This window comes from Odontesthes bonariensis, chromosome 21 (genome assembly GCF_027942865.1).
Source record: "Odontesthes bonariensis isolate fOdoBon6 chromosome 21, fOdoBon6.hap1, whole genome shotgun sequence".
Classification (NCBI taxonomy): Eukaryota; Metazoa; Chordata; class Actinopteri; order Atheriniformes; family Atherinopsidae; genus Odontesthes; species Odontesthes bonariensis.
Genome location: NC_134526.1, coordinates 10410529 through 10432996, shown reverse-complemented (window position 1 = coordinate 10432996; position 22468 = coordinate 10410529). Strand labels below are relative to the sequence as shown.

General features: G+C 39.4%; 1 protein-coding gene across 1 annotated transcript; it reads left to right on the top strand.

Moving 5' to 3' along the window:
* Nucleotides 1-1409: 1409 nt before the first annotated feature.
* On the top strand, nucleotides 1410-5391 carry LOC142371400 (frizzled-2-like). Its single transcript, XM_075454060.1, has one exon. It carries the CDS (start codon nucleotides 1600-1602, stop codon nucleotides 3232-3234), a length of 1635 nt encoding a protein of 544 aa, XP_075310175.1. The 5' UTR covers nucleotides 1410-1599; the 3' UTR covers nucleotides 3235-5391.
* The last annotated feature ends 17077 nt before the right edge of the window (nucleotides 5392-22468 follow it).

Genomic DNA, 22468 nt, shown 5'->3' with positions numbered 1-22468 from the left:
AATATTTTTGGTCCAATTAACATTAAGCAGAAGACCAGGCGCATAGCAACATCTGGTGTTACACCATCTCCCAAGTTTCAGAGGACACACAGGTGGTCCTGTCACCGTCCCTGTCGTAATGTCCACCTGCAAAAACAATTATATGAATTAATATACAGCTACAAATTATAATAACATTTATGCTAATAATAATTATGACCGTTGCTAGTATTTTTTTATCATACATTTAATTGCATTTTTGCATATTCTACTGTAATATTTAACATATTTCCAGTTTGACTTCTGCTTCATTGAGTTCAATTATTCTAGTTTGTACATAGTAATCGTAAATCTGGTACTACACCATTTATCTTGTTTAATCTGTTTAAGTGTATATAGGCCCACAAACTGATTAACTGACTTGACTGACTGATAAACATTAGAGACGACCGAGAGCATTGCATGGACAATGAAATGCATAAATTGGGGACGTTTACCCCCTCTTATATTTGTCTTACTACAAAGTGGACCGACAGATTTTTTATTTTTATTATCCCCACTACTTTATTGAACAAAACAATGACCTAACAATAGCTTAGAATATCTTCGTGAGGGTAAATACACAATAAAAAGGAGTAAAGAGTGAAATTCAACCTGCAAGATCTAAGAAAGATCTTAAAAAGATCTTTAAAAAAGCAACGCTAGGGGGAACAACAACTAAAAACTGTGTTATTTTGTGCGAACATTTTCTCTTCATTAGAAGCCATTCAGTTTTAATAGCTTTGGGATTCTGAAAATATTTCCTTGAGAGAGCTCGAATTCCTGAATAAATGCGAGAAAGAATGGTTGTCTCCCTGTGTATTTACATTTGTGGATATGAAACTTTTCCGAGAAGATGATCAGGTTGATTATGTCGGTGGTGTTTATCTGTTTATGGTCTCTTTCAAGACCAAACTATTCGTCTTTCCAAAATGGTGCAAAAACCCTGAGCAAATACTTTTTGAAATAAAAGCGCACAGATTTTTGCCAAAAGTGCTGAACAGAAGGGCTAAGCCAAAATAAAATGTACAACAGATTCCGGACTGAAAGACTTATTGAACTACTCAGATCTGGCTGTGAAGTCAAGTTTAACCCTGAGAGCAAAATGCGACGAGTACGTGGGGAATTCTGCCTTCAAAATTAAAGCAGGTGTTACATCACCGCCTGTTGACTACTCTGATGTTATATGAACTGGTGTTGATATGATGTTTGATATTAATGTTAATTGAATGTTTTTGTTAGGTAGCCCCCCGGTAGTAGAGAAGGTCAGTCATTTCCGACAGTAAATACAAGTGTTGCATACAATTCAAGATTAAAGTTGGCCATTAGGAGTTTATTTTGAAGGCTGCCAGTGAAGGGGACAGCCTCTCACTGTGAACTGCCTTGACATTGATGAGAGGATAGGACTAGTTGAAAAGAAAAAAGTCAGAAAGCCAGCAGCGTGAGAGCAGACAGAGAGTTTAAAGAGAGAAGTCTTCACCATCAGAATTTACTGTGGTTGGGGAATTATTTGTAGAGCGGATGACAAATATACTTCTAAATCGATTTACTGCCGGTTGATCGCTTCTTTTACTTGGAAAGATGACTTTTTCGTTTTGGTCGTTTGCGTTCCTGCTGCCTCTCCACCTATCAGCGCAGTATCATGGAGACAACGGAATAATGATCCCGGAGCATGGATTTTGTCAGCCGATCTCGATACCACTGTGCACGGACATAGCCTACAACCAAACCATCATGCCCAACTTAGTGGGCCATTATAATCAGGAGGACGCGGGGCTCGAGGTTCACCAGTTTTACCCCCTTGTGAAGGTACAGTGCTCGCCAGAGTTGAAATTCTTCCTGTGCTCTATGTATGCGCCCGTTTGCACGGTTTTGGAGAAGGCCATTCCTCCCTGCAGGTCAATCTGCGAGAGAGCCAAGCAGGGCTGCGAGGCTCTTATGAACAAGTTTGGCTTTCAGTGGCCGGACCGACTGCGCTGTGAGAACTTCCCTGTGCTGGGAGACGGACAAATCTGCGTGGGACAAAACGACTCCTCTGCTGCCACTGTGCCCCCCATCATGCCTGTCCAGGGTACTCAGAACATCCCCATTGTCTCCTCATTTGATAGGCCATTCCGCTGTCCGTCTGTTCTCAAAGTTCCTCCATATCTGAATTATAATTTCTTAGAGGAAAAGGATTGTGCAGCTCCCTGTGAGACATCAAGGAATGGTGGGAGCATGTTTTTCAGTGATAAAGAGATTCATTTTTCTCGCTTATGGATCCTGGTTTGGTCTGTGCTTTGTTGTGCGTCTACATTATTCACGGTAACCACGTATTTAGTTGACATGCAACGCTTCAGATACCCTGAGCGACCTATTATCTTCTTGTCTGGCTGCTACACCATGGTATCCATTGCCTACATAGCTGGCTACTTCCTGGGGGACAAGGTGGTATGCAACGACAGCTTCAGCCCTGATAGCTTTAAGACCATTGTTCAGGGCACCAAAAAGGAAGGTTGCACCATCCTGTTCATGATGCTCTATTTCTTCAGCATGGCCAGCTCAATCTGGTGGGTCATCCTGTCTCTCACTTGGTTCCTGGCTGCAGGTATGAAGTGGGGCCACGAGGCCATAGAAGCTAACTCTCAGTATTTCCACCTGGCCGCCTGGGCAGTGCCAGCCGTAAAGACAATCAGTGTTCTGGCCATCGGGCAGATTGAAGGCGATGTGCTTAGTGGTGTCTGCTTTGTGAGTCTCAGTAACCTGGACCCTTTGCGGGGCTTTGTGTTGGCCCCTCTCTTCATTTACCTTTTCATCGGCACCTCTTTCCTGCTGGCCGGATTTGTGTCACTGTTCAGAATACGCACCATCATGAAACACGATGGCACCAAGACAGAGAAGCTGGAGCGGCTGATGGTGCGGATTGGGGTATTCAGCGTGCTCTATACTGTTCCTGCCACCATTGTTATCGCCTGCTTCTTCTATGAACAGGCTTTCCGCCCCCACTGGGAGCGCAGCTGGATCAGCCATAACTGCAGGAGCTTGGCCATTCCCTGCCCTTTGCATGCTGGACCCCACATGACCCCAGATTTCACTGTCTACATGATCAAGTATCTGATGACACTGATAGTGGGCATCACATCTGGTTTCTGGATCTGGTCTGGAAAGACTCTGCACTCCTGGCATAAGTTCTATACAAGACTGACAAATGGAAAACATGGAGAAATGACTGTGTAGAATAAAGGAACATTCAAATGTTGCTGGAGTAAATGTTTTGTATTTTCTAACCTGTCCCTCATGTGAATTGTAAGTAGCACAATGAGCAGACTGTATTACCTACACTATTTGTATTGGCCTCAGCTTTATAGTCCAAGATGCATACCAAACTGAGGGTTAGGCTTTGACACTAAGAAAAGCTGGATATACGTGGACTAAACGTAACTGGATGAACGAATAACAGTATAGAAATACTCTTTATACGCCAGGGGAGTGATGATCCAACAGCAAGAAAGGGGTCTCTGTAAACATTTCATGTGCATTTTTATTAAACTGTAAATAGCTTTTGTAAAAACAACAAATTATATATTTGTATTTAAAAAAGTAAATACTTTTCTTTTTCTGCCTTTGTACATATGCACTGTTAGACTGCACAATTCCAGATGCATGTTTTTTTGTTTTTTCCTAGTCTTTCTTTTGAGTAACAAAAACACAGCAATGTTTACATTCTGGTCTGTTGGATGACACTCAAAACTCTTTTTTTGACTTATCACATTGTGCCTTTATTTGTTTCTAACCAAAATCTTTGCTTATTCTATGCGTTTATGTGCGGATATCATCAAACAGACAAAAATGCTTTATTTCATATTAACGGTGGAAAATTGTTTTGAGTTTTTGTTAATATTTTGGTCTTCCATACATTCAGTTTTCCTTTTTTAAATACTATTTCAAGCAAGTTATTATCTTTAAAAGTACAATTATGTTGTTTACCCTCCCAGATGAGGGTTTTGTCACACCTGAACATCTGTTGCCTCAGACTGGCAGGCAACAGAGAGAAGGATTATTGGAATTCAAAATGGAGATCCGTCTCTGACACGTCTCCTGGTAATCTCCCAACGCCTCAATATATTTAAAAATATTTCACATCTATGTGTTATGAGAAACCGGTTCCAACCTGTAAAAATGTGGTGGAGGGCTTCCTTACACACATTCACCAACACTGCCTCCAAGTGCTAAACAAAACAAGAGACTCTTTTCTGCGTGTTGGGAGGGAGAGTTCAGTTAAACCAACAGGAATAATCTGGCAAGAAAAGTCTGCTGTTGTATGGGTGTAAAAATGTTCACGCCCGCCAGTTTGGTGAAGGGAAAACAAAGATACTAAGTTCTGCTGTGGAGTTACATCTTTGAAGCCCCTCTGCTTTGTGCCAATTTGGAATCCCCCAAGCGCTGCACTGCTGAAACTGAACCTTCTCTGCAGTGATGTCAGAAAGGAGATGGGTGAAAGCTGATCCTCTTGCCTCAGAGCAGAAGCTCTGGGCTCAAAGCAGGCATTTGAGAATGACACGCACATACCATACTGTATGAGCATTTATCATATTGTTAGATCGCAGGTTAAGATAAGCTCATGATGCTGCACATGCTTCCTATTTAAGACTGGACCTCTCTCTCGCTGTAAGAAGCATATAATAGAGCATTACCACTACTTGAGGGCTAATTTATTTACCTCATGACCTTTTGGACAGCTTGATGTTGTTTCTCCTACATGCAGAAACGGGGGTTAAATAAAGATGGGTTGTAATAACAGACAGGTTAGAGTGATTAAAGGTAAGAGCAGATACTCAGATGGGGTAAGAATCATAAATCTACCGGTACCTCCGCTGCTCTGCCCCTATAACCCCCTCTGCTTTTCTCCCTGTCTTCACTAAGATGAATAGGGGGGCGGGGGGTGCAAGTGAATCAGTGGAGCGGTGCTGGGCCTTTGCCGAGTGACAGACAGTCTCCTGTGTGCTGCTCACTTCAAAGCGCCGCTGAAATCTGACTGGCTCCTTGTAAATAGTGCTGCCTGGCCCGAAGGCCCACTTCCTGCGCTTAACTCAACTTAATGGCTGGCTTGTTTGGCTTTGCACTGAAGCAGAGAAGCAAATGAAGAGTAAGGGAGGGATGAGAGGCGGCCTGTGGGTGGGGTGCTGCAGAGAAGAGAGTGAGTTTTTTTTTTTTCTGGGTTTATGGGAGGAGGGGTTTGGAGACCATAATGGAAAATTCAGCATTATTCGGTTGCTTTTGTCTTTCTCCAAAGTAACACTACAAAGAAAGGAAGAAAAGCAGAATACAAATCAGTTGACACATGAATGTGATTTTGTGAATATTTTTGGAAATAAAACTTTGAACCAAATGAAATAGACTCAAATGTTGTTGCTTCTAACCTAAAGTCTGATGTAAATGATTGTATTGTATTGTATTATTGATACTGTATTTTGATCATTAACCCATCTTGGGTACTGTCAGTACATTTGACAGTCAGCTTTTACAAAAGTAAGACATCCAGGTGTATGGTTAAAGCTCTGTGAGCTCTTGCATTCTAATCAGGTAAACACGATGAAGTAACTAGTGTAGATTCTTTTTAAATGTTGGCCCCCAGTTTTTCATTGGCAACCGTCTCCCATGCTGTTGATTTCAGATCTTAAATCTTGCATGCAGCAGTTTCCTGCTTGCTTGAGGGCAAGAAGGGACAAGCCAAGGATTGGGGGTGAGACAGGAAGAATGCTTCTCGAGTTGATATTATGATGTCGCTCTTATTAAAAGAAGCTCTCGGCATGTGAGAAAAAGATTGTGTTGTTAGTCACAAGTGCACATGTCCTCTGGTATTGTGCAGCCACTGTTCGATTTGGTGCCAGTGTACTATGAAACTTTTTTTACTGTTGGAAAATTATTAAGACCAATGAAGGGGCTTGAAACAGACAAAGGACTGAAAAAAAGGGGAGAATGGTTAAAAAAGAAAAAAAACCAGACATGGAGCCTGTTTCTAATCAGATCTTGGCACAAACTCAAGAAGAACTCATTCTCAGACTGCTGGATTAGTTACGGTCATACATTATTCTAACCATAGGAGAGAGGCTGAGTTTTTCCAGAGCAGATATTATATCTGTCTTGGTTCCATTAAATCTCAACAGAAAGAGCAATATGTTCTTTCTTGTTCTGTCAGTGCGTTCAGAAATGGCCACTGTGTATTGGATGGAACAAAACAAATTGGCAGAAGACTGAAGTCTCATGCATTTCAATTTCCATTTTTGATTCTGGCCTTCCGGCCCTAAATGGACCATGATCCAACAGCCATCTCAGTCATCTCGAAAATATTTTTTCAAAACTTGCTCTTCCTGCTTAGTTCACAACATTTTGCTCATGAAGAGCTCCATTGAAAAAGTAAAAACTTACATTATGATCATTATCATCTGGTCTGTTTTGACGTTGTCATTTTCTTCCTGATCTTTTAAGCTAGAGCGATGCCTTTCAGTTTGCCTCTTCCTAAATTACAAAGCCAGTTTGCTTCAGCAATTGAATCCACATTTGAAGACTGTGTTATTGTGGTAAAGATAGTGTAGGAGCAGTGGACATATTGCTCATGCAAACCGTGTTGCTTCTAAACGCATGGACCACACAGGGAAGGCTTTGACAAGAACAGTAACACGACAAACTTCTGAGATTTGCTCTTGGATGTCAAGGGAGTTGTTTTTTTTTTTTGTCCCTGCCTCCACAGTGCAATGGCAGAAAGTAGGGGTGACAATTTAGAGCCTTTCCAGCTGCTCAGCAGAATGTCCCAACAGCTGCATGGCAGATATGGAAGCCCGCACCATGGCCGAGATGATATCAGCTTTAATTGGGATGAGTGTGTGGGAAGACAAATGAATGGTGAGTATGCATCCAAACACCACAGTGTGTACACAGCCATGACACTCTCATAGACTTTGGGGGTGATGGCACAAGTGACAAATGATAGCAAAGTAGGGAGTCGGGATAAAGAAGGAATTTCAGTCTCTCAAGCAACTAGGTTTTCTCAGTGCTGTCTGACTTTTCACATTGCAATACATGTACCAAAATGCTTTTTTTTTAAATAAAGTTGCACTTTAGTATAAATTAGTCAAGCCATGGAAAATCTAGTACTGATTACCAAGGAAATGTAATCTAAACAAGGTTGAATAATGTTTGTGGTTCTTGGATATTAGGGTACCTATGGATCACCCTTTAAGATGTGAATAAATCAGTAAATTCAGGTAAATGTGTGATGTTTGTTTTGCTTACAGCTTTTTTTACAATGAACATTTTTTCTTGTGCACAGATACGCTTTAACAATATTGACTGACTTCATTTAAACACCGTTCGACATACATCCTGAACAGTGTTAATGCTTCAAACATTATTGCTGTAAACTATTGTAATAATAATTCTGAGCATCTATATTTTGGCCAAGGTTATGTCTGTACTTTGTGTTGAAATAACAGCTTAAATTTAGTTTCATCCGGTATGGTTTAAAAAGATTGACTAGAAAGTGTCAGAACTCAGCTCAAAGAATATATAAACCTGTTGCCATGTCTATCCTTCCCCTGCTGACATGCTCAATGGGGGTAAAGTCCCTCTTATTTGGCTCTTGCTGTGAACATCACAGCCCCAAATACCTGAAACAAGATGTCTATAAAGAAAAGGGAAGTATCCTCTGCTCATATCTCTTACACCCCTAATGCTCAATGCGTCGATGAGGACTGATTAAGTTGGCTCCTCTGTGGCGAGCGTTGGCCCCTCTGTTTTAATGGAGGCCCTCTTAACAGCTCTTTCTAAGGAATTTACAGCCTTAGCCCCACCTCACTACAGTCCAGAAGATGGAGGGCGGGGAGGAAAGCACACTGCAGCCTTGTCCCAACAGAGCCAGCTGTGGAAATCTACAGCTTCAGGCAGGGTGGCGGAAGAGCTTCTGTGTGAGTTTGCATGAGCCCATCTGTTCATTTATTTATTTAGATCCCCTTTGTTACTGAGGGGAAATGTCTGCATAAATGTATATGACACAAACACTAAAAAATAAAAGCAAGAGATAACGTCATAACTCAACACGATAATATTCCTTCATTAGATTGGCTGTCACTTTTATTTAAACTAAAACCCAACAATGATTTCCTGTTGCCATTGTCATATATGCAAACATTAATTAAGTAGTTCTACATAGAGCTAACAAACTAGTACTTCAAAGAGCAAACAACAAACTTCTGCATATATTTTCATTGTTTCTGGGCTTATATTTATAATGATAAGTTGATTCTCTTAATCTCCCTCACACTTTGTGTTCGTGTGTATAAAACTTAGGCAATAAAGGAGTGGTTAGGCTCCAGCTCTGTAGGTTCTCTCTGTAATTTCACTCTCTGCACAGCATAATTGCTACCATGTGGGCCCTCACCAACAACAGAATGGCGGAGGGGCCTTATTGCAAAGGTGGGAGTAAAACACAGATACATCCAGGCTCACGAATGCTCCTGGAGCAAAGGACTTCAAACTCTGATGTCACTAGCATAACAGACAACTCAGTTATTTCTCTGTTATTTTAATGCTTTGTGAATTCATATTTTCCTCAAGTTTTGCAGAATTAGATGAAAATGTACATTACTTTATATCATATCGTATCAAACCACAAATATGCAACGTCTCAGATTTGAGTGCTCCCCATATAGAATCTTATTATTCCAGTTGTACCATTTGTGAAATACCAGGAAGTTCTGTATGCCTAATTTAAGCTCATTAGCAATTTCCTTGAGTGGTATTAGGAAGTTTTGTGGTTTTCGTTTAATGTGGGTTTTTTGTGGTTATTCAAGCTACACATGCTAAGTTGGCTGGTATGCCCCGAGGACTCCAGGACCAGACAGTCACGGTCAATGTGTGAAACCAATGGAGCAAAAAACAACACGACCTCTTGCACTCAAGGTCAGCATTTAAATACTCCTCTGTGGAGCTCATATGCTGTTTGAGCCACAGAGAAGAGAGTCCTTTGACAGATGGTATCTTAAAATCTATGTACAAGTCAGACAATCTATGAACATGAGCAGTGTATCTTCACTGCAACTGAATTAAGTTTACATTTATTTATTCATTATTTTACACTTTTCTCAAAATTATGAGGTTACATATTATCATACTGCTGTAAACATCACCCCCTGGTGTTTCATATGTATATTACTATAAAATACAGACGTGAAAGCTGCTAATTACCCAACAAATGACATTGGCACTGTGACATTGAGCAACTACTGGGTTTCCTAATAGCTGTGCATGCAAACACAATGCAAGTCTGTGTATAAACACTGAATAAGCTTTAGTTTGACACGCTATCATTTCAGTAAAGAAGCACCTTTGCAGAAAGGCATCCACTTTTGCTATCAGAATAATGAATGGCCTGTCAAGTCAGCTAAAAAAAAAATGCTAGTATTACAGCCATAGTAAATGTACCACTGCCCTGCAAGCCTGATAGTTTGACAAGGGAAAGCCAGAGGTCAGTGGTTAGCTACAGTGTTCATTTTTCATCTCGCCTCATAATATTTGTGCTTTTTATATGTCTATCACTTGGATTGGGCACCTACTACCTGGGAGTATACCTGCACTGAAGTGCACAATATTTCTATTGAAACATCACCATGAAACCTACATGCATTTATCAGACCATGCCATGAAAATATGTAGTAAAAATGCTTGATGGTAGGTTATACATTTCAGAGGATAACAGCCACGTCTTTAAACTGGGCATTTCCAGTATTCATGACATTACGATGGGACAATTTGTCAGTGCAAGCAGCCCGCAGAGAGAAATAATGAAATGATCATGGTCAAACATTCTGTCATGAAGCATCAACTTATGCATGTTTTGTTCCAGATAATGGAAACAAATGCAAGAAAAATTAGGGACATACTCATCAGTGTTTATTGGAAATATTCTGATAACACTGAAACCAGTCAACCAGTCAAGTGTGGGAGCTATTAGGAAGCTGGGCCGGATTCTTTTTAATGAGTACAAATTATGATGTGTGTTTTGTATATAACTTTTTGTTACACATTTGATAGTTGGATGTAAATAGTTCAATCTGTTGTTGTGACATTTGATGTCTATGATATCATTTTGATATAATGTTTTCATTTGTTTCGTTACAATTTTCTAAAAATTCCCTTTTGTACTGATATGATTTCATCTCCCAGTATGTATTTTTGAATGGAAGTGATGTGTCGCATGACTGGATGGACTATTTAAGATGGTGACTGTACACAACCAGTGTTAGTCTGAAGAAAGGCCTTGCAGCTGAAGCGTCTTGGCAAGCAAAAGAAAATCCTTTCCAGGTGCTCTTTGGTGAGTTGATCCAACCACTCGTTTTTCATGTTTTGTTGTCATTGGTCCAGCACTCTGTAGTGCTGTAGTCTTTGCCTTGGCTTTCTGAAGAACTGAACACCAGAACCTTAGTTTGTATGAACATGTTAATAAGGTTAAAAACTTGATTTTTAGAGTACAGGGAGTTTAGGTTTAGTGGATTAACTTAGCTAGCTTTGAGGCTGCCTTGACTGACTTAACATGCATAAACTTCTTAATGTTGATATCCATCTCTCTCACTTTAACTCAAGTTATCTGAGCAATATTTATCACAGAGCGTTAATAAAAATCTAACAAAAGAATTCAGAGTTCTCTTTACTGTCAGTTTGGTAAGCACATAAAGCTGTAGAGTCCCCTTCAGTTCAACCCAGATGGGATACCATGTCGCCTTTGTGGGCTGAGCACACATTGGCTGAGTGGAAAAAATATATATTTTGGTCCAATCAACATCAAGCAAGCGCTCACAACCCAAAGTGACATCTAGTATCACACCATTTATTTTGTTTAATCTGTCTAAGAGTACACAGTCCAACAAACCGAATTACTGACTTGATAGATTGATAAACACTGAAGTGGACAGAAAACATGACCTTTCACCAGGGCAAAGAAACTGCACAAAGTGGGAAAGTCTACCTCCTTCCATGAACCAAAGGCCTGATTGGGCTACTGGAATCCAGCTGTGGAGTAAAGCTTAATTATAACAGAGAAATGTGCTGAGTGCACAGGAAATGCTGCCTTCAAAATGAAAAAGTATGTTACAGAACGTTGGCTATCAACTACAGTGCATAGCCAGCACTTTAAGTGGGCAGAATAACTAATACACTACACTCATTTAGCATGTAGATCATCTACAAAAAAAGCATAGGTGATGATATTCCACTTTGACATTCCATTTGTTACAAAAAAGGGGACTCTTGTATTTTGCTTGGGTAGTTTGATGTTAATATCAATTCTGCAAAATTCACAGAGACCCCTCGTTTCTGCATTTTGAAAACTATTTTACAATGATTAACTCTGTCAAAAGCTTGAGACGCTTCCAGAACACACGTGAAAGTTGTAGTATTATTTCTTTTGTACTTGATTATAATTTCCTCCAGTGCATATAAATCAAACTGGTTATCAGTGATTATCATCTAACACAACATTCGTGTAAAATAAATGGTAAATTATTATTATCATTACGATGATGATGATTATCATTATTAGCATTTTTATCTCTGACTCATAGTGCAAAAGAAATTAATTTTACTTTGTTATATTCTAATTGCAGGTAGCTTAGCATAGGCTAAAATTTCTGGACTATATGGCCAATAGGACTTTATTTTGAAGGAGGGGACACTCTCTTACTGTGGGCAACCTTGACATTGACGATATGCCTTGTAAAAAGAAAAAGTCAGCCAGCAGCGTGAAAGAAGACAGAGTTTAGAGAGAGCAGCGTTTTTCATCATCAAAATCTGGAATCGTTTGTAGATCTGGTGATGAATTAATACATTTACTGCAAACTGATCGCTTCTTTTACTTGAAAAGATGACTTTTTTGTTTTGGTCTTTTGCGTTCCTGCTGCTTCTGCAGGTATCTGCACAGTCCAAAAGGGCACATGGACCATGGACCATGTGAACCGATCACAATGCCACTGTGCACGGGTTTACCGTACAACCACACCATCCTGCCGAATCTAATGGGTCATGATAATCAAGGGGACGCAGCGCTTGGGGTGCGCCAGTTTAACCCCCTTCTAAAGGCACAATGCTCCCCAGAGCTGAAACTCTTCGTATGCTTTTCATATTTGCCAGTTTGCACCGTTTTGGAGACGGCGATTCCTCCATGCAGGTCATTCTGTGAGAGAGTCAAGCAGGGCTGCGAGTCTGCTATAAACGAGACTGAATTTCAGTGGCCGGACTGAATGCGCTGCGAGAACTTCCCCCCCTGCTGCCACTGTGCCCCCCAGCATGCCCGCCCATGATACTCAGAACATCTCAGAACACATGCCTGTCCTACAGACCCAGAACGTTAGTGATGGGAACTCCAGCTCCTTTCCTTTCAGTGATCCAGATCATTTGGCTCAGCATAACTAGAGACAGCCTTTTCGGCTACCAAACAACGTCTGGCTTGACGCATTTGCATTTAAACCTTTATCAAAATATCTATGCTTACACAAACAGTAGCCTACAGGCTATGTAGGCTAAATATTTAAAATAGTTTAGAGTAATCATATAAAAGTTATTATTTAAAAAATATAGTAATTATGTATGATGCTTCTTAAAACATTAAGATTTGAATGTAAAAACATCATAAGATTGACTGTGTGTGCTGCAAATAATCCCTTATTTGTTTTGAGCTACTGATATACCTACATGTCTGTAAAAATTATTTGTAGAATCTGCATTTTCAGATCTTCAATACAGACAAATTCATTCTGCATTCTGCTTTTGTGTTGTCTTGGTCATTAAAATGTGTCCACATACCACTGTGTTTTTGACTCTTTCTCATCTTAACAAATGCTTCTGCCTTGAAATGATGCCCCATGATGTTGAAAGCATGCCTTGCATGCTGAAAAAAATCTGGTCTTGTCCTGTTGCCAAAAAGTGCACGATTGAAATCCACATATTGTTTAATAAAACGCAGGTGAAGATTTTGTGAACGGTGTTTTCACCATTATTTCACCATTTGTATGGCTACCTTTGAGGGGGGATTGATGGTGTCTGCCTTGTTCTTTGTTTTGGCCTCTTACTTCATTTACTTTATTTTTATTTACCTTCCACTTCTTTCTTGCTTTGTGTCACTGTTCAGAATATACATTGTCATAAAGTCTGACGTTCAGGCCTGCCTGCTTGGTGAAGGGCAAATAAAGATATTTTAGGGTGCTTTATAATTTAAGGTTTGTGTTTTCCTGTGGTTTTTGCATCCATCTGAGCCATTCTGCATGTGTCAATTTGGAATCCCCCAAACAAGAAATGCACTCTTTAAAATGAATGTTCTCAGCAGTGATGTCAAACTAGATGGGTGTGTTGTTGAAAATGGATTCTCCTGCCTTAGATCAGAATCTCTGGGCGACACGCAACTATTTTAAAATGCCACACACATATCATACTGTATGAACATTTATCTCTATCTTGTGTTAAGATGACAAGACAAGTTAAGATGTTCTCATCATGGTGCATACATTTACTATATCAGACTGAATGTCTTTTCAATCACTTCTTTACAAGCACATAACAGAGCCTTACCACTTTTTGTGGACTAATTTATTTTCCTCCTAACCTTTTGGACAGCTTTATGTTGTTTTTCTTTGATGCTTACAGGGGTTAGATAAATATGGGTTGTAATAACAGACAGGTTGGAGAGATTAAAGGTAGGAGCCGACACTCAGGGGGTGAACAAACATAAATCTACCTGTGCCTCTTCTCCTCTGTGTGTGGGGGGTGGGCGGAGGGAATGAGTCAGTGGAGCTGTGCTGGGCCTTTGCTTAGTGATAGACGGTCTCCTGTGTGCAGATCTCTTCAAAGCACCGCTGAAATCTGACTGGCTCCTTGTAAATATGCCGCCTGGCCCGAAGGCCCACTTCCTGCGCTTAGCTCAACTTAATGGCTGGCTTTGCACTGGAGCAGAGAAGCAAATGAAGAGTAAGGGAGTGAAGATATGCAGCCTGTGGGTGGGGTGCTGCAGAGAAGAGAGTGTCATTTTTTTTTCTGGGTTTATGGGAGGAGGGGTTTGGAGACCATAATGTAAAAAACAGTATCATTTGCTTGCTTTCGTCTTCCTCCAAAACAAAACTACAAAGGAAGAAAGAAAAGAAAAATGTACATCAGTTGACACATGAAAGTGATTTTGTGAATAATTTTCAATCAAAAGTTTGGACAAAAATGAAAGTCTTCCTTAGTGTTTCTAACTTAAAATGATTCTTTAAAAGTCAGTGGAATGCTGTATGTTGTTTATGTTCTGCAGCTAATTTTGGGAATGATAAGTACATTTGACAGTCAGAAAACATTTAAGAAAAGTAAGATATTCAGCCGTATGGTTTCATCTGTGACAAACCTACAGTATTAAACTGTTTATGTTAGCAATGCAAGAGGCCAAAGCTAGTGTAGATTCTGCTCTCTGATATGTCGCCGGTGCCCAGTTTTCCAGTGGCTGCTGCTGATTTCAGAACTTCGATTTTGCATGGAGTACTGCCAGTGCTTTGAGAGATGGCCAGGGTAAAAGGGAGGAAGCGAATCAAAAGACCGAAGCTTCATGCATTTGACTCCGCACCTACATTTCTAAATAGTGACCTTCATTTTGTGATTTCTCCAAAATCAATTCTAAAAACATGACCTTTACCTTACTGTTGAGTAATTCAGAGACCTCAACAATCAATATTGTTTTTTCTGTTTAAGAAAAATAAAATCTGTTTCAATGGTCGTTGTTTTTCTAATGCTCCAAAATTCTTGAATAATGCCTAACATGTTCAGTTCTTCTTTAATCACTAAACAATTTTAATGTCCTATCATTAGCTTATATTTTCTCTTTATCTCAATATGTACCATTTGTGACTTGGCTTATAAAACTAAGGCATTGGAGGAGTGGTTAGGTTTCAGTTCTGCAGGTTCCTTCTGTAATTTCACTCTCCGCACAGCATAATCACTTCCATGTGGGACCTCGCCAACAACGTAGTGGTGGAGAGGCCTCATTGAAAAGGTGGGAGTGAACCTCAAAAGGTTTCTGTCTTGTACAGTACTGCAAAGCCTGATGTCAGCAATGTAAGGGTCAACAGCGATATTTCTTAGTTACTTTAGTGCAGTGTGATTTTACAAAGTTTTTTAAAGCACAGCTACATGAATAAATCTTTTTTTCTGTATCACATCAAACCACAAACATGCGACGTCTCAGACTTGAGTGCTTCCCACATAAAATCTCCTTTTTGTGAGGTTCTGTGTGCTTTTCAACACAATTTCTATGTGAGACATTAGGATGTTTTGTGGTATTTATTTGATGTGTTATTCCTTTTTTTTTTATTGTAGTCATTGAAGCTACACATGTTAAGTTGCTAGCTGTTCTGCCCTGAGGACTGACGAACCAGACCGTCACGGTCAATGTGTGAAACCAGTGAGGCAAAAAAACAGCAAGACCTTTTGTACCACAAGGTCAGTATTTAAATGCACCTCTGCTGAGCTCATTTGCTGGTCGAACCAAAGGGAGGAGAGTCCTGGGACAGATGGTACTTTGAAATGTTTATACCAACCTGTGGTGAACATCACCCCCTGGTGTTTTGCCATGTATAGTGCTACACAAAGCACTTGTGGAAAATGCAAACTACTCAACAAGTAAATCCTGGCAAAAATGGGACCTTGACCATGAGCAGCTATTGTCCTATTAGCTGTGCATGCAAAAATGAGGAAATTAGTGAAGAAATGCCAGATACTTATTCATTTGGTGGTCTACTATTTCAGGAAAGAAAGGACATTTGCTGAAAAACATCCACTTGATCTGTGAGCATAATGAATGGCTTGGTAAGTCGGCTAAGTAGTAGCTTTGACTTGCTGGTTTTACAGCCAGAGTAAAGGTACTGTTTGCCCTGCAAGCCTAAGAATCTGAGTCAGTGGTCAGCTTAAGTGTTACTTTGGATATCTTCTGCCTGAGAGTAGTTGGAATGAAGTGTATAGGATGTTTATTGAAATATATTGTAAACTGGATACTGCAAATATTCAGGTCATAATGTGATATGTCAATATAATAAGGTATCAGTGCCAGTAGTCGACTGAGAGAAAAAGTAAAATCATCATGCTCTAATTTATTATGAAGCACCAACCCATACATATTTTGTTCCAGATAAGGGAAACAAAGATTTAAAACATTATCAATTATTACTGAAACTACTATATAACACGCTATCCTCCCAATTGAAACTAATCTAATTTTAGAAAGCTATGGAGAAGCTGTTGAGCTCCTAAAAAAAAAAAAAAGATATCACTTGCATGTACATGGTTCACCTGTAGATGGTGCCAGTTTGCTCATTTTTCAGTGAGTCATACTAGGAATGAATGAGCTCAAATTACAGTCATACATATTTTGAGCTTGTACATCAATGTTCACAAATGATTGCTGCAGTTATAAATGAGACTGTGTTACTCTGTAAAATAAATCTCTCTAAGAACTTTAGATTTGTGCAGAAAAAAAAAAGGTTGAGACACCAGAACAGTGTCAAAGGTTTGGAACTGAAAAAAGGTGTTGCCTTAGCAGGATGTTTAAGATCATTATTTTGTTACAGTTTCGCCAAAGGTAAAGCCCCTGGTATGGATGGGTTACCAATCGAGTTTTATGTAGAGTTTTGGCCCCAAATAGGTAAATTTTTTGTTGAAGTTTTAAAATATGCAACTACAGAGAGTATATTACCCCCATCAATGTATCAAACCATTATAAATGTAATTCCAAAACCAGGTAGAGAGTGTAATAAACCATCTGACTTCAGACCAATTAGCTTAATAAATAGCGATAATAAAATTATTACAAAAGTCTTAAACAATAGAATGGCCAAAGTCCTTCCACTACTTATACACTATAACCAAACAGGTTTTATACAAAATAGAAATTTAAAAACAAATGTTAGAACATGTATATCTTTAACACAATATGCCAAACAGCAAAATATAGATTTAACATTAATGGCAGTAGATGCTGAAAAAGCATTCGATCGACTGGAATTGAGCTACTTGTATAAGGTACTGGAGGCATTCAACTTCCCAAAAGGAATAATAGATCTGATTAAAACCATTTATAAATTACCGACGGCCTATGTTTACTCAAACAGCATTTTATCAGAAGCTATTAAGATCGCAAGAGGTACGAGACAAGGTTGCCCTCTATCACCAACGTTATTTGCCTTGGCTATTGAACCGCTGGCACAGAAAATCCGTGAAGGTGAGGAAATAACCGGTATATATGTAGACAGGGAGTGCTACAAGCTAAGTCTGTTTGCAGATGATCTTATGCTTTACCTAACCAATACTAGTAAATCAATCCCGGCATTGATGGGGGTAATAGAGAGCTTCTCCAGAATTTCAGGATATAAAATAAATATGGATAAAACAGAAGTAATGCCAATAACAGGATGCCGGCAAAATAAAGATGAACTAATACAATTTAAGTGTCAGAGAGATAAGATTAAGTATCTAGGAAGCCACATCAGTACAGACAAAAAGACACTATATCAAAATAATTACTCAACTTTACTTGTGCAACTAAAAGCTGGTTTAGGCCAGTGGCAGGACCTCCCGATTAACATCATTGGTAGAATTAATTTGGTAAAAATGATTTGGCTGCCCAAATTTCTGTTTGTTTTCCAGGTAATACCAGTTATACCCCCAAAAACCTTTTTCAAAACTGTTGAAAGACTTATTAGTTCATTCATTTGGTCAAATAAGACTCCCAGACTGAGTAGGATGCTCCTTCAGAATAAAAGAAGCGAAGGAGGACTTCACTTACCAAACTTTGAGATGTATTACTATGCCGCACAATCGTTTTATTTTGATAAAATAATAAACAGAACAGAGGAAGAGTCATGGGTCAAGATAGAGGGCTTTCAACTTGGATTAGATAATTTGTTTGTAGCTATGTTTACAAGACGAAAAATAAAATGCGGTTTTGTAATTAACAGCACACTGAAGGCATGGCAAAAAATAAAGAGCATATTACATACAGAGATTGGACTACCAGGGACTGTAGGCCTATGGAACAACTCTGCAATTACTATCCAGAATAAAAAACTTAATTGGGGTAGTTGGAAGGATAAAGGAATATTAACAGTGTCGGATATATGTGAAGAGAGTAAAATATTGTCCTTTGATCAACTTAAACAAAAATTTAACTTAACAAATACTGAATTCTTGAAATATTCACAATTAAGAAGTTGGTTACAAGATAAAATTTTGTTACAGGGATGCATAGAATCACCTGCAGTTAAATGGATCTTAAAAACCGGTGAAAAAAGGAAACTGATAGGAACTTTATATAACGGTCTGATTGATGAACTAGCTGGCAGGTATTCATTACACAAAATATATCAGAACTGGAATAATATCCTTGGGATCACTGATTCAAAGGTAAAATGGAAGGAGTGTTTACAAGTAACACATAGTATCACTACTAATGAAAATCTACGCCTCATTCAATACAAACTAATGACAAGAATATACTATACGAGATCTAAGGTGCACAAATTTGATCCCTCTTCTTCTGCTCTTTGTATAAAATGCCTTACAGAGGAAGATACATTAATACATGCCTTTTGGGAATGTCCAGCAATTAACCAGGTTTGGATGGAGATAGAAAAATTGATTAATACGGTGTGCAGAGCTACAATTAATCTCACATCTCAGTTATGCATCCTTCACAATACAGAACAGGTAAGATACCCATTAGGTTGGCAGATATGTTTTTGTTCCCTGATTTATAAAAAACTTATTTTAAAACATTGGAAGAACCCTGTAGCAGCTCCACTTTATGAATGGAAGCGTCTGTTGAAACATTATTTAAGTATTGAAGGAACCATATGAAGAAAATAACAAAAAGCAACAGTTCAAAAAAGTGTGGAATTGCTTATATGATGCATTGTAATTTCAGTGGCAAGTAGTAAGGCGGTGTCTGGGAGCGTCTGAGTGGAAACCCTGAAGTGTGTGTGTGTGTGTGTGGGAGGGGGGGGCGTCTGTGTCTGTGGTATGGGTGTGTGTGGTATTGGTGTGTATGTGGTGGGGATTGGGGGGGGATTATGCATGGAGGTATGGATATTTGGGGTGACTGGGTGTGGATGGGTGGGGCTGGGGGGGCACACGTGTGAGTGCGAGGGGAGGAACGGGTGGAGAGAAAAATGTTGTGATGTGGAGAAAGGAAGAAACTTGTTTTTTTTTTTTGTTTTTTTTTTGTTCTCCAGTCTGTGTTGGAGTTTACTGTAATGCACTGGGCTTTGTTCAGACTGGACACATATCATGACAAAGTAAAAAATAAAACTGTATAAAAAAAAGATCATTATCTTGTTGTTTGGAGGCATTCACTGGAATTTGATCCTATTAGACGTTTCTATATACGCCTCGGAATTCATTGTGCCAACAGCAGTGGCTAACTACTGATTTGTATCTTACAGAGTAGCCTCTGTATTTCTATTAATGAAGTCTTCTGTGGATTGTAGTCTGACAAAGACACACCTGCCTCCTGAATACTGTCTCTAATCTGTTGGACAGGTATTTGAGAATTTCTCTTAACCACAGTGAGGACGCTCCATTCATCAGCAGTGGACATCTTCCTTCGCCTACCATTTACGATTTCAGAGCTTACCATTGCATGCTTTCTAAATGATACTCCATACAGTTGATTATGGTAATCCTAAAATTTGATCAATTTCTTTAATGGTTTTACTTACTCTTACTTCTCAGCATCATTATAGCTTCCTTCCTTCCTTCCTTCCTTCCTTCCTTCCTTCCTTCCTTCCTTCCTTCCTTCCTTCCTTCCTTCCTTCCTTCCTTCCTTCCAACACACCTGAGTAATCACTGACACCTGGGAAGCTAATTATCCCGAACAACATGGTGCTCTGAAATGAGGGGGACTTTGTGTAAAAAGTGTTGTTATTTCCACATGGTGGAACTGAAATATATTTTAAATACATATGCACTTTAATCATGTCTAAAATGTTTGATTTAGAATTTTAACACTGAGAAGCAAAGGGGTAACTCAAAGAAAAATGTGACTTTTGTCCCAAAGAATACAGAGGGCATGATGGTGTGGTGGTTAGCACTGTCGCCTCACAGCAAGAAGGTTCCTGGTCCAAATCCTGACTCGGGCTAAATAATTAGCATATATAATCATAAATAATTAGCTGTTTTGTACACTTTTCGTATAGAAAACTCCCCACTGCTACATGAAAAAAAAGAAATCTTATATATTGACTTTCTGTTTTCTACGTTGTGTCTCCGTTGTGTCTTTAGCCTGCTTAAACACACCTTTGTCAAATGAATGAGTCGCCACAGTATCAAGCTCAGCCGAAGGACCAAATATATAAATAAATAGAATAATATCTAAATATCTAAATAAATAGATATATCTAAATGTATAAGTTGCCTCATCACATTCCCAGCGTCCAACACTGCAGCTGTCCACCACATATAGCTCTGACCTGTTGTCGCATGCACTAAGGGCCACTGGGTCTGTCCTAGATGTTAATCATTTGGACATGAGTCACTCGGGATATCTGTGGATCACGCTTGTTGCAGCACATTGTCCAGATTGACATCTGGAGAATCACTTCTTTAAGATCTCTGTGGTATTCCCCAAGCAACCCTGAGCAGTATGATGGGGCACTTTGGCCTGCTGCAGGAATAGATTTGCTATGAAGGCTTGGGTTTGGTCTTTGATGCTGATTAGGTGACTGACTTATGTCATGGTACCATATAAATTGAGTTGGAATGAAATCACTGATATGACTCACTTCACATTGTTTGTGGTATGTTTAGTGTTTAGGCTTTTTGATCTACTAGAATCATTCACAGTTTTTGGCTGTCTTCCCCATCAGTCATTCTTTTTCTTTCTGTGTTTCATAAAAAAAACAACCCTTCATTTACCTGTTACATATGTTTTTGCCTTTTCAAAAATATTGTTTACTCGTATTACTCGACTCCAGTTAACCGGCCGAGTCCTTTGGTCTGCCTGCCATAACAAGCCCTGACTATCTCCAGTCTACATCAGGACCTGACCTCAGGATTCTCTCCAGGACAGAAGGAGGCAAAATTACCTGCAGGCATAATAATCAACTCACTCATTTTCATGGTGATGCGGGAGGTAGGTAGATAAGCATGAATGCTCGAGTCAGTGGGTCTCCCTTCTTCTCTGAACTCTTGTTTTGTGGCCCCAAGCCTCAATTATATTGATTATGCTGCTACAAGCCAATGCTCTGTGGGAAATATGCAGCATCATTTATACTTTTTTTTCATTTATAAAGTAGTCCTGCAGTTAGAGTTTCTACCAATTCCCTCTGTGTGTTGTTGTCAAGCCATATTGTCATGGCTTATCTAAAGTTTTGAATCAAGCCTCATTACATACTTTGTATTATAATGAACAGCATTTTGCAACAGCGGTCACTTGTTTTGTACTGTGACATTCCCCTTTAATATCACAACCATTATTAGCTTCACCTGGAGAGCCCATTGCTGCCCATCATGGAATGTTATTTCAGTGTCATCTAAAAGAATCTATTAGATTTGTAATCTGCAAATTAGTGTACATGGCAATCTTTTATTAAAAGATGAAGAACTTTTTATGCACAATGATTTCATGATTACAGTCTTTTTTTTCCTGAGATGGGCTTATGACAAACTCATTCTCAAACTCAACTTTGTTAGGCTCTAACAAGGATGCTTCTGTGCGTGCAGCCTTTTGGTAAATGTTTGATTTGGGAATTCTGTTCTCACAGAAACTAAAACAGGCCCCTTGTGGTGCTATTCTGTGTGATCACTGATGTGGAATTTAGGAAGCTGGGATGGGAGTGGAGTGGAAAGAGTTGGTGTAATCTCCTCAGTGGGCTTTGGCATGCAGCACCCTTAATTCAAATAACACAGCTCATGAAAACTGTCATACCAAGATTTAGACATGTTAAGATTATTCAAGCTGATAATAATATTTTCCCATCGCAGCTTATAACAGATAATACAGATTGTGTAATTTCATTCAACCCAATAGAGCAACACTGCTTTCTCTTGATCTAACAGTCTCAATGGCATTTGTTCTAACAACAGCAGAACACTCTAGAGTCTAGAGACATCTCTGGGTGAGCCTGTGAGTGTCACTGTTACCTTGGAAAAGGCCACCTTGTGCATCGGGTGATGTACTGTATTTGGGAAACCACATGAGCTTTACAAGCCTCTCGTGTAAAATCAAAGCTTTACAGTCAACAGGTGTACTGCTGATGTTGGTTGCATTACAAAGTTCACTTCAAGCATTGATAAGTGACCAGGCAAACAGAGAAATCAGTCAGGAGCAGTGCATTCATCAAATAGCACACAGTATGACCTTTGGCTGGGTGAGTAGATAAGCCACCCCTTCTCAGCCTTTTTCAGCCTTTCC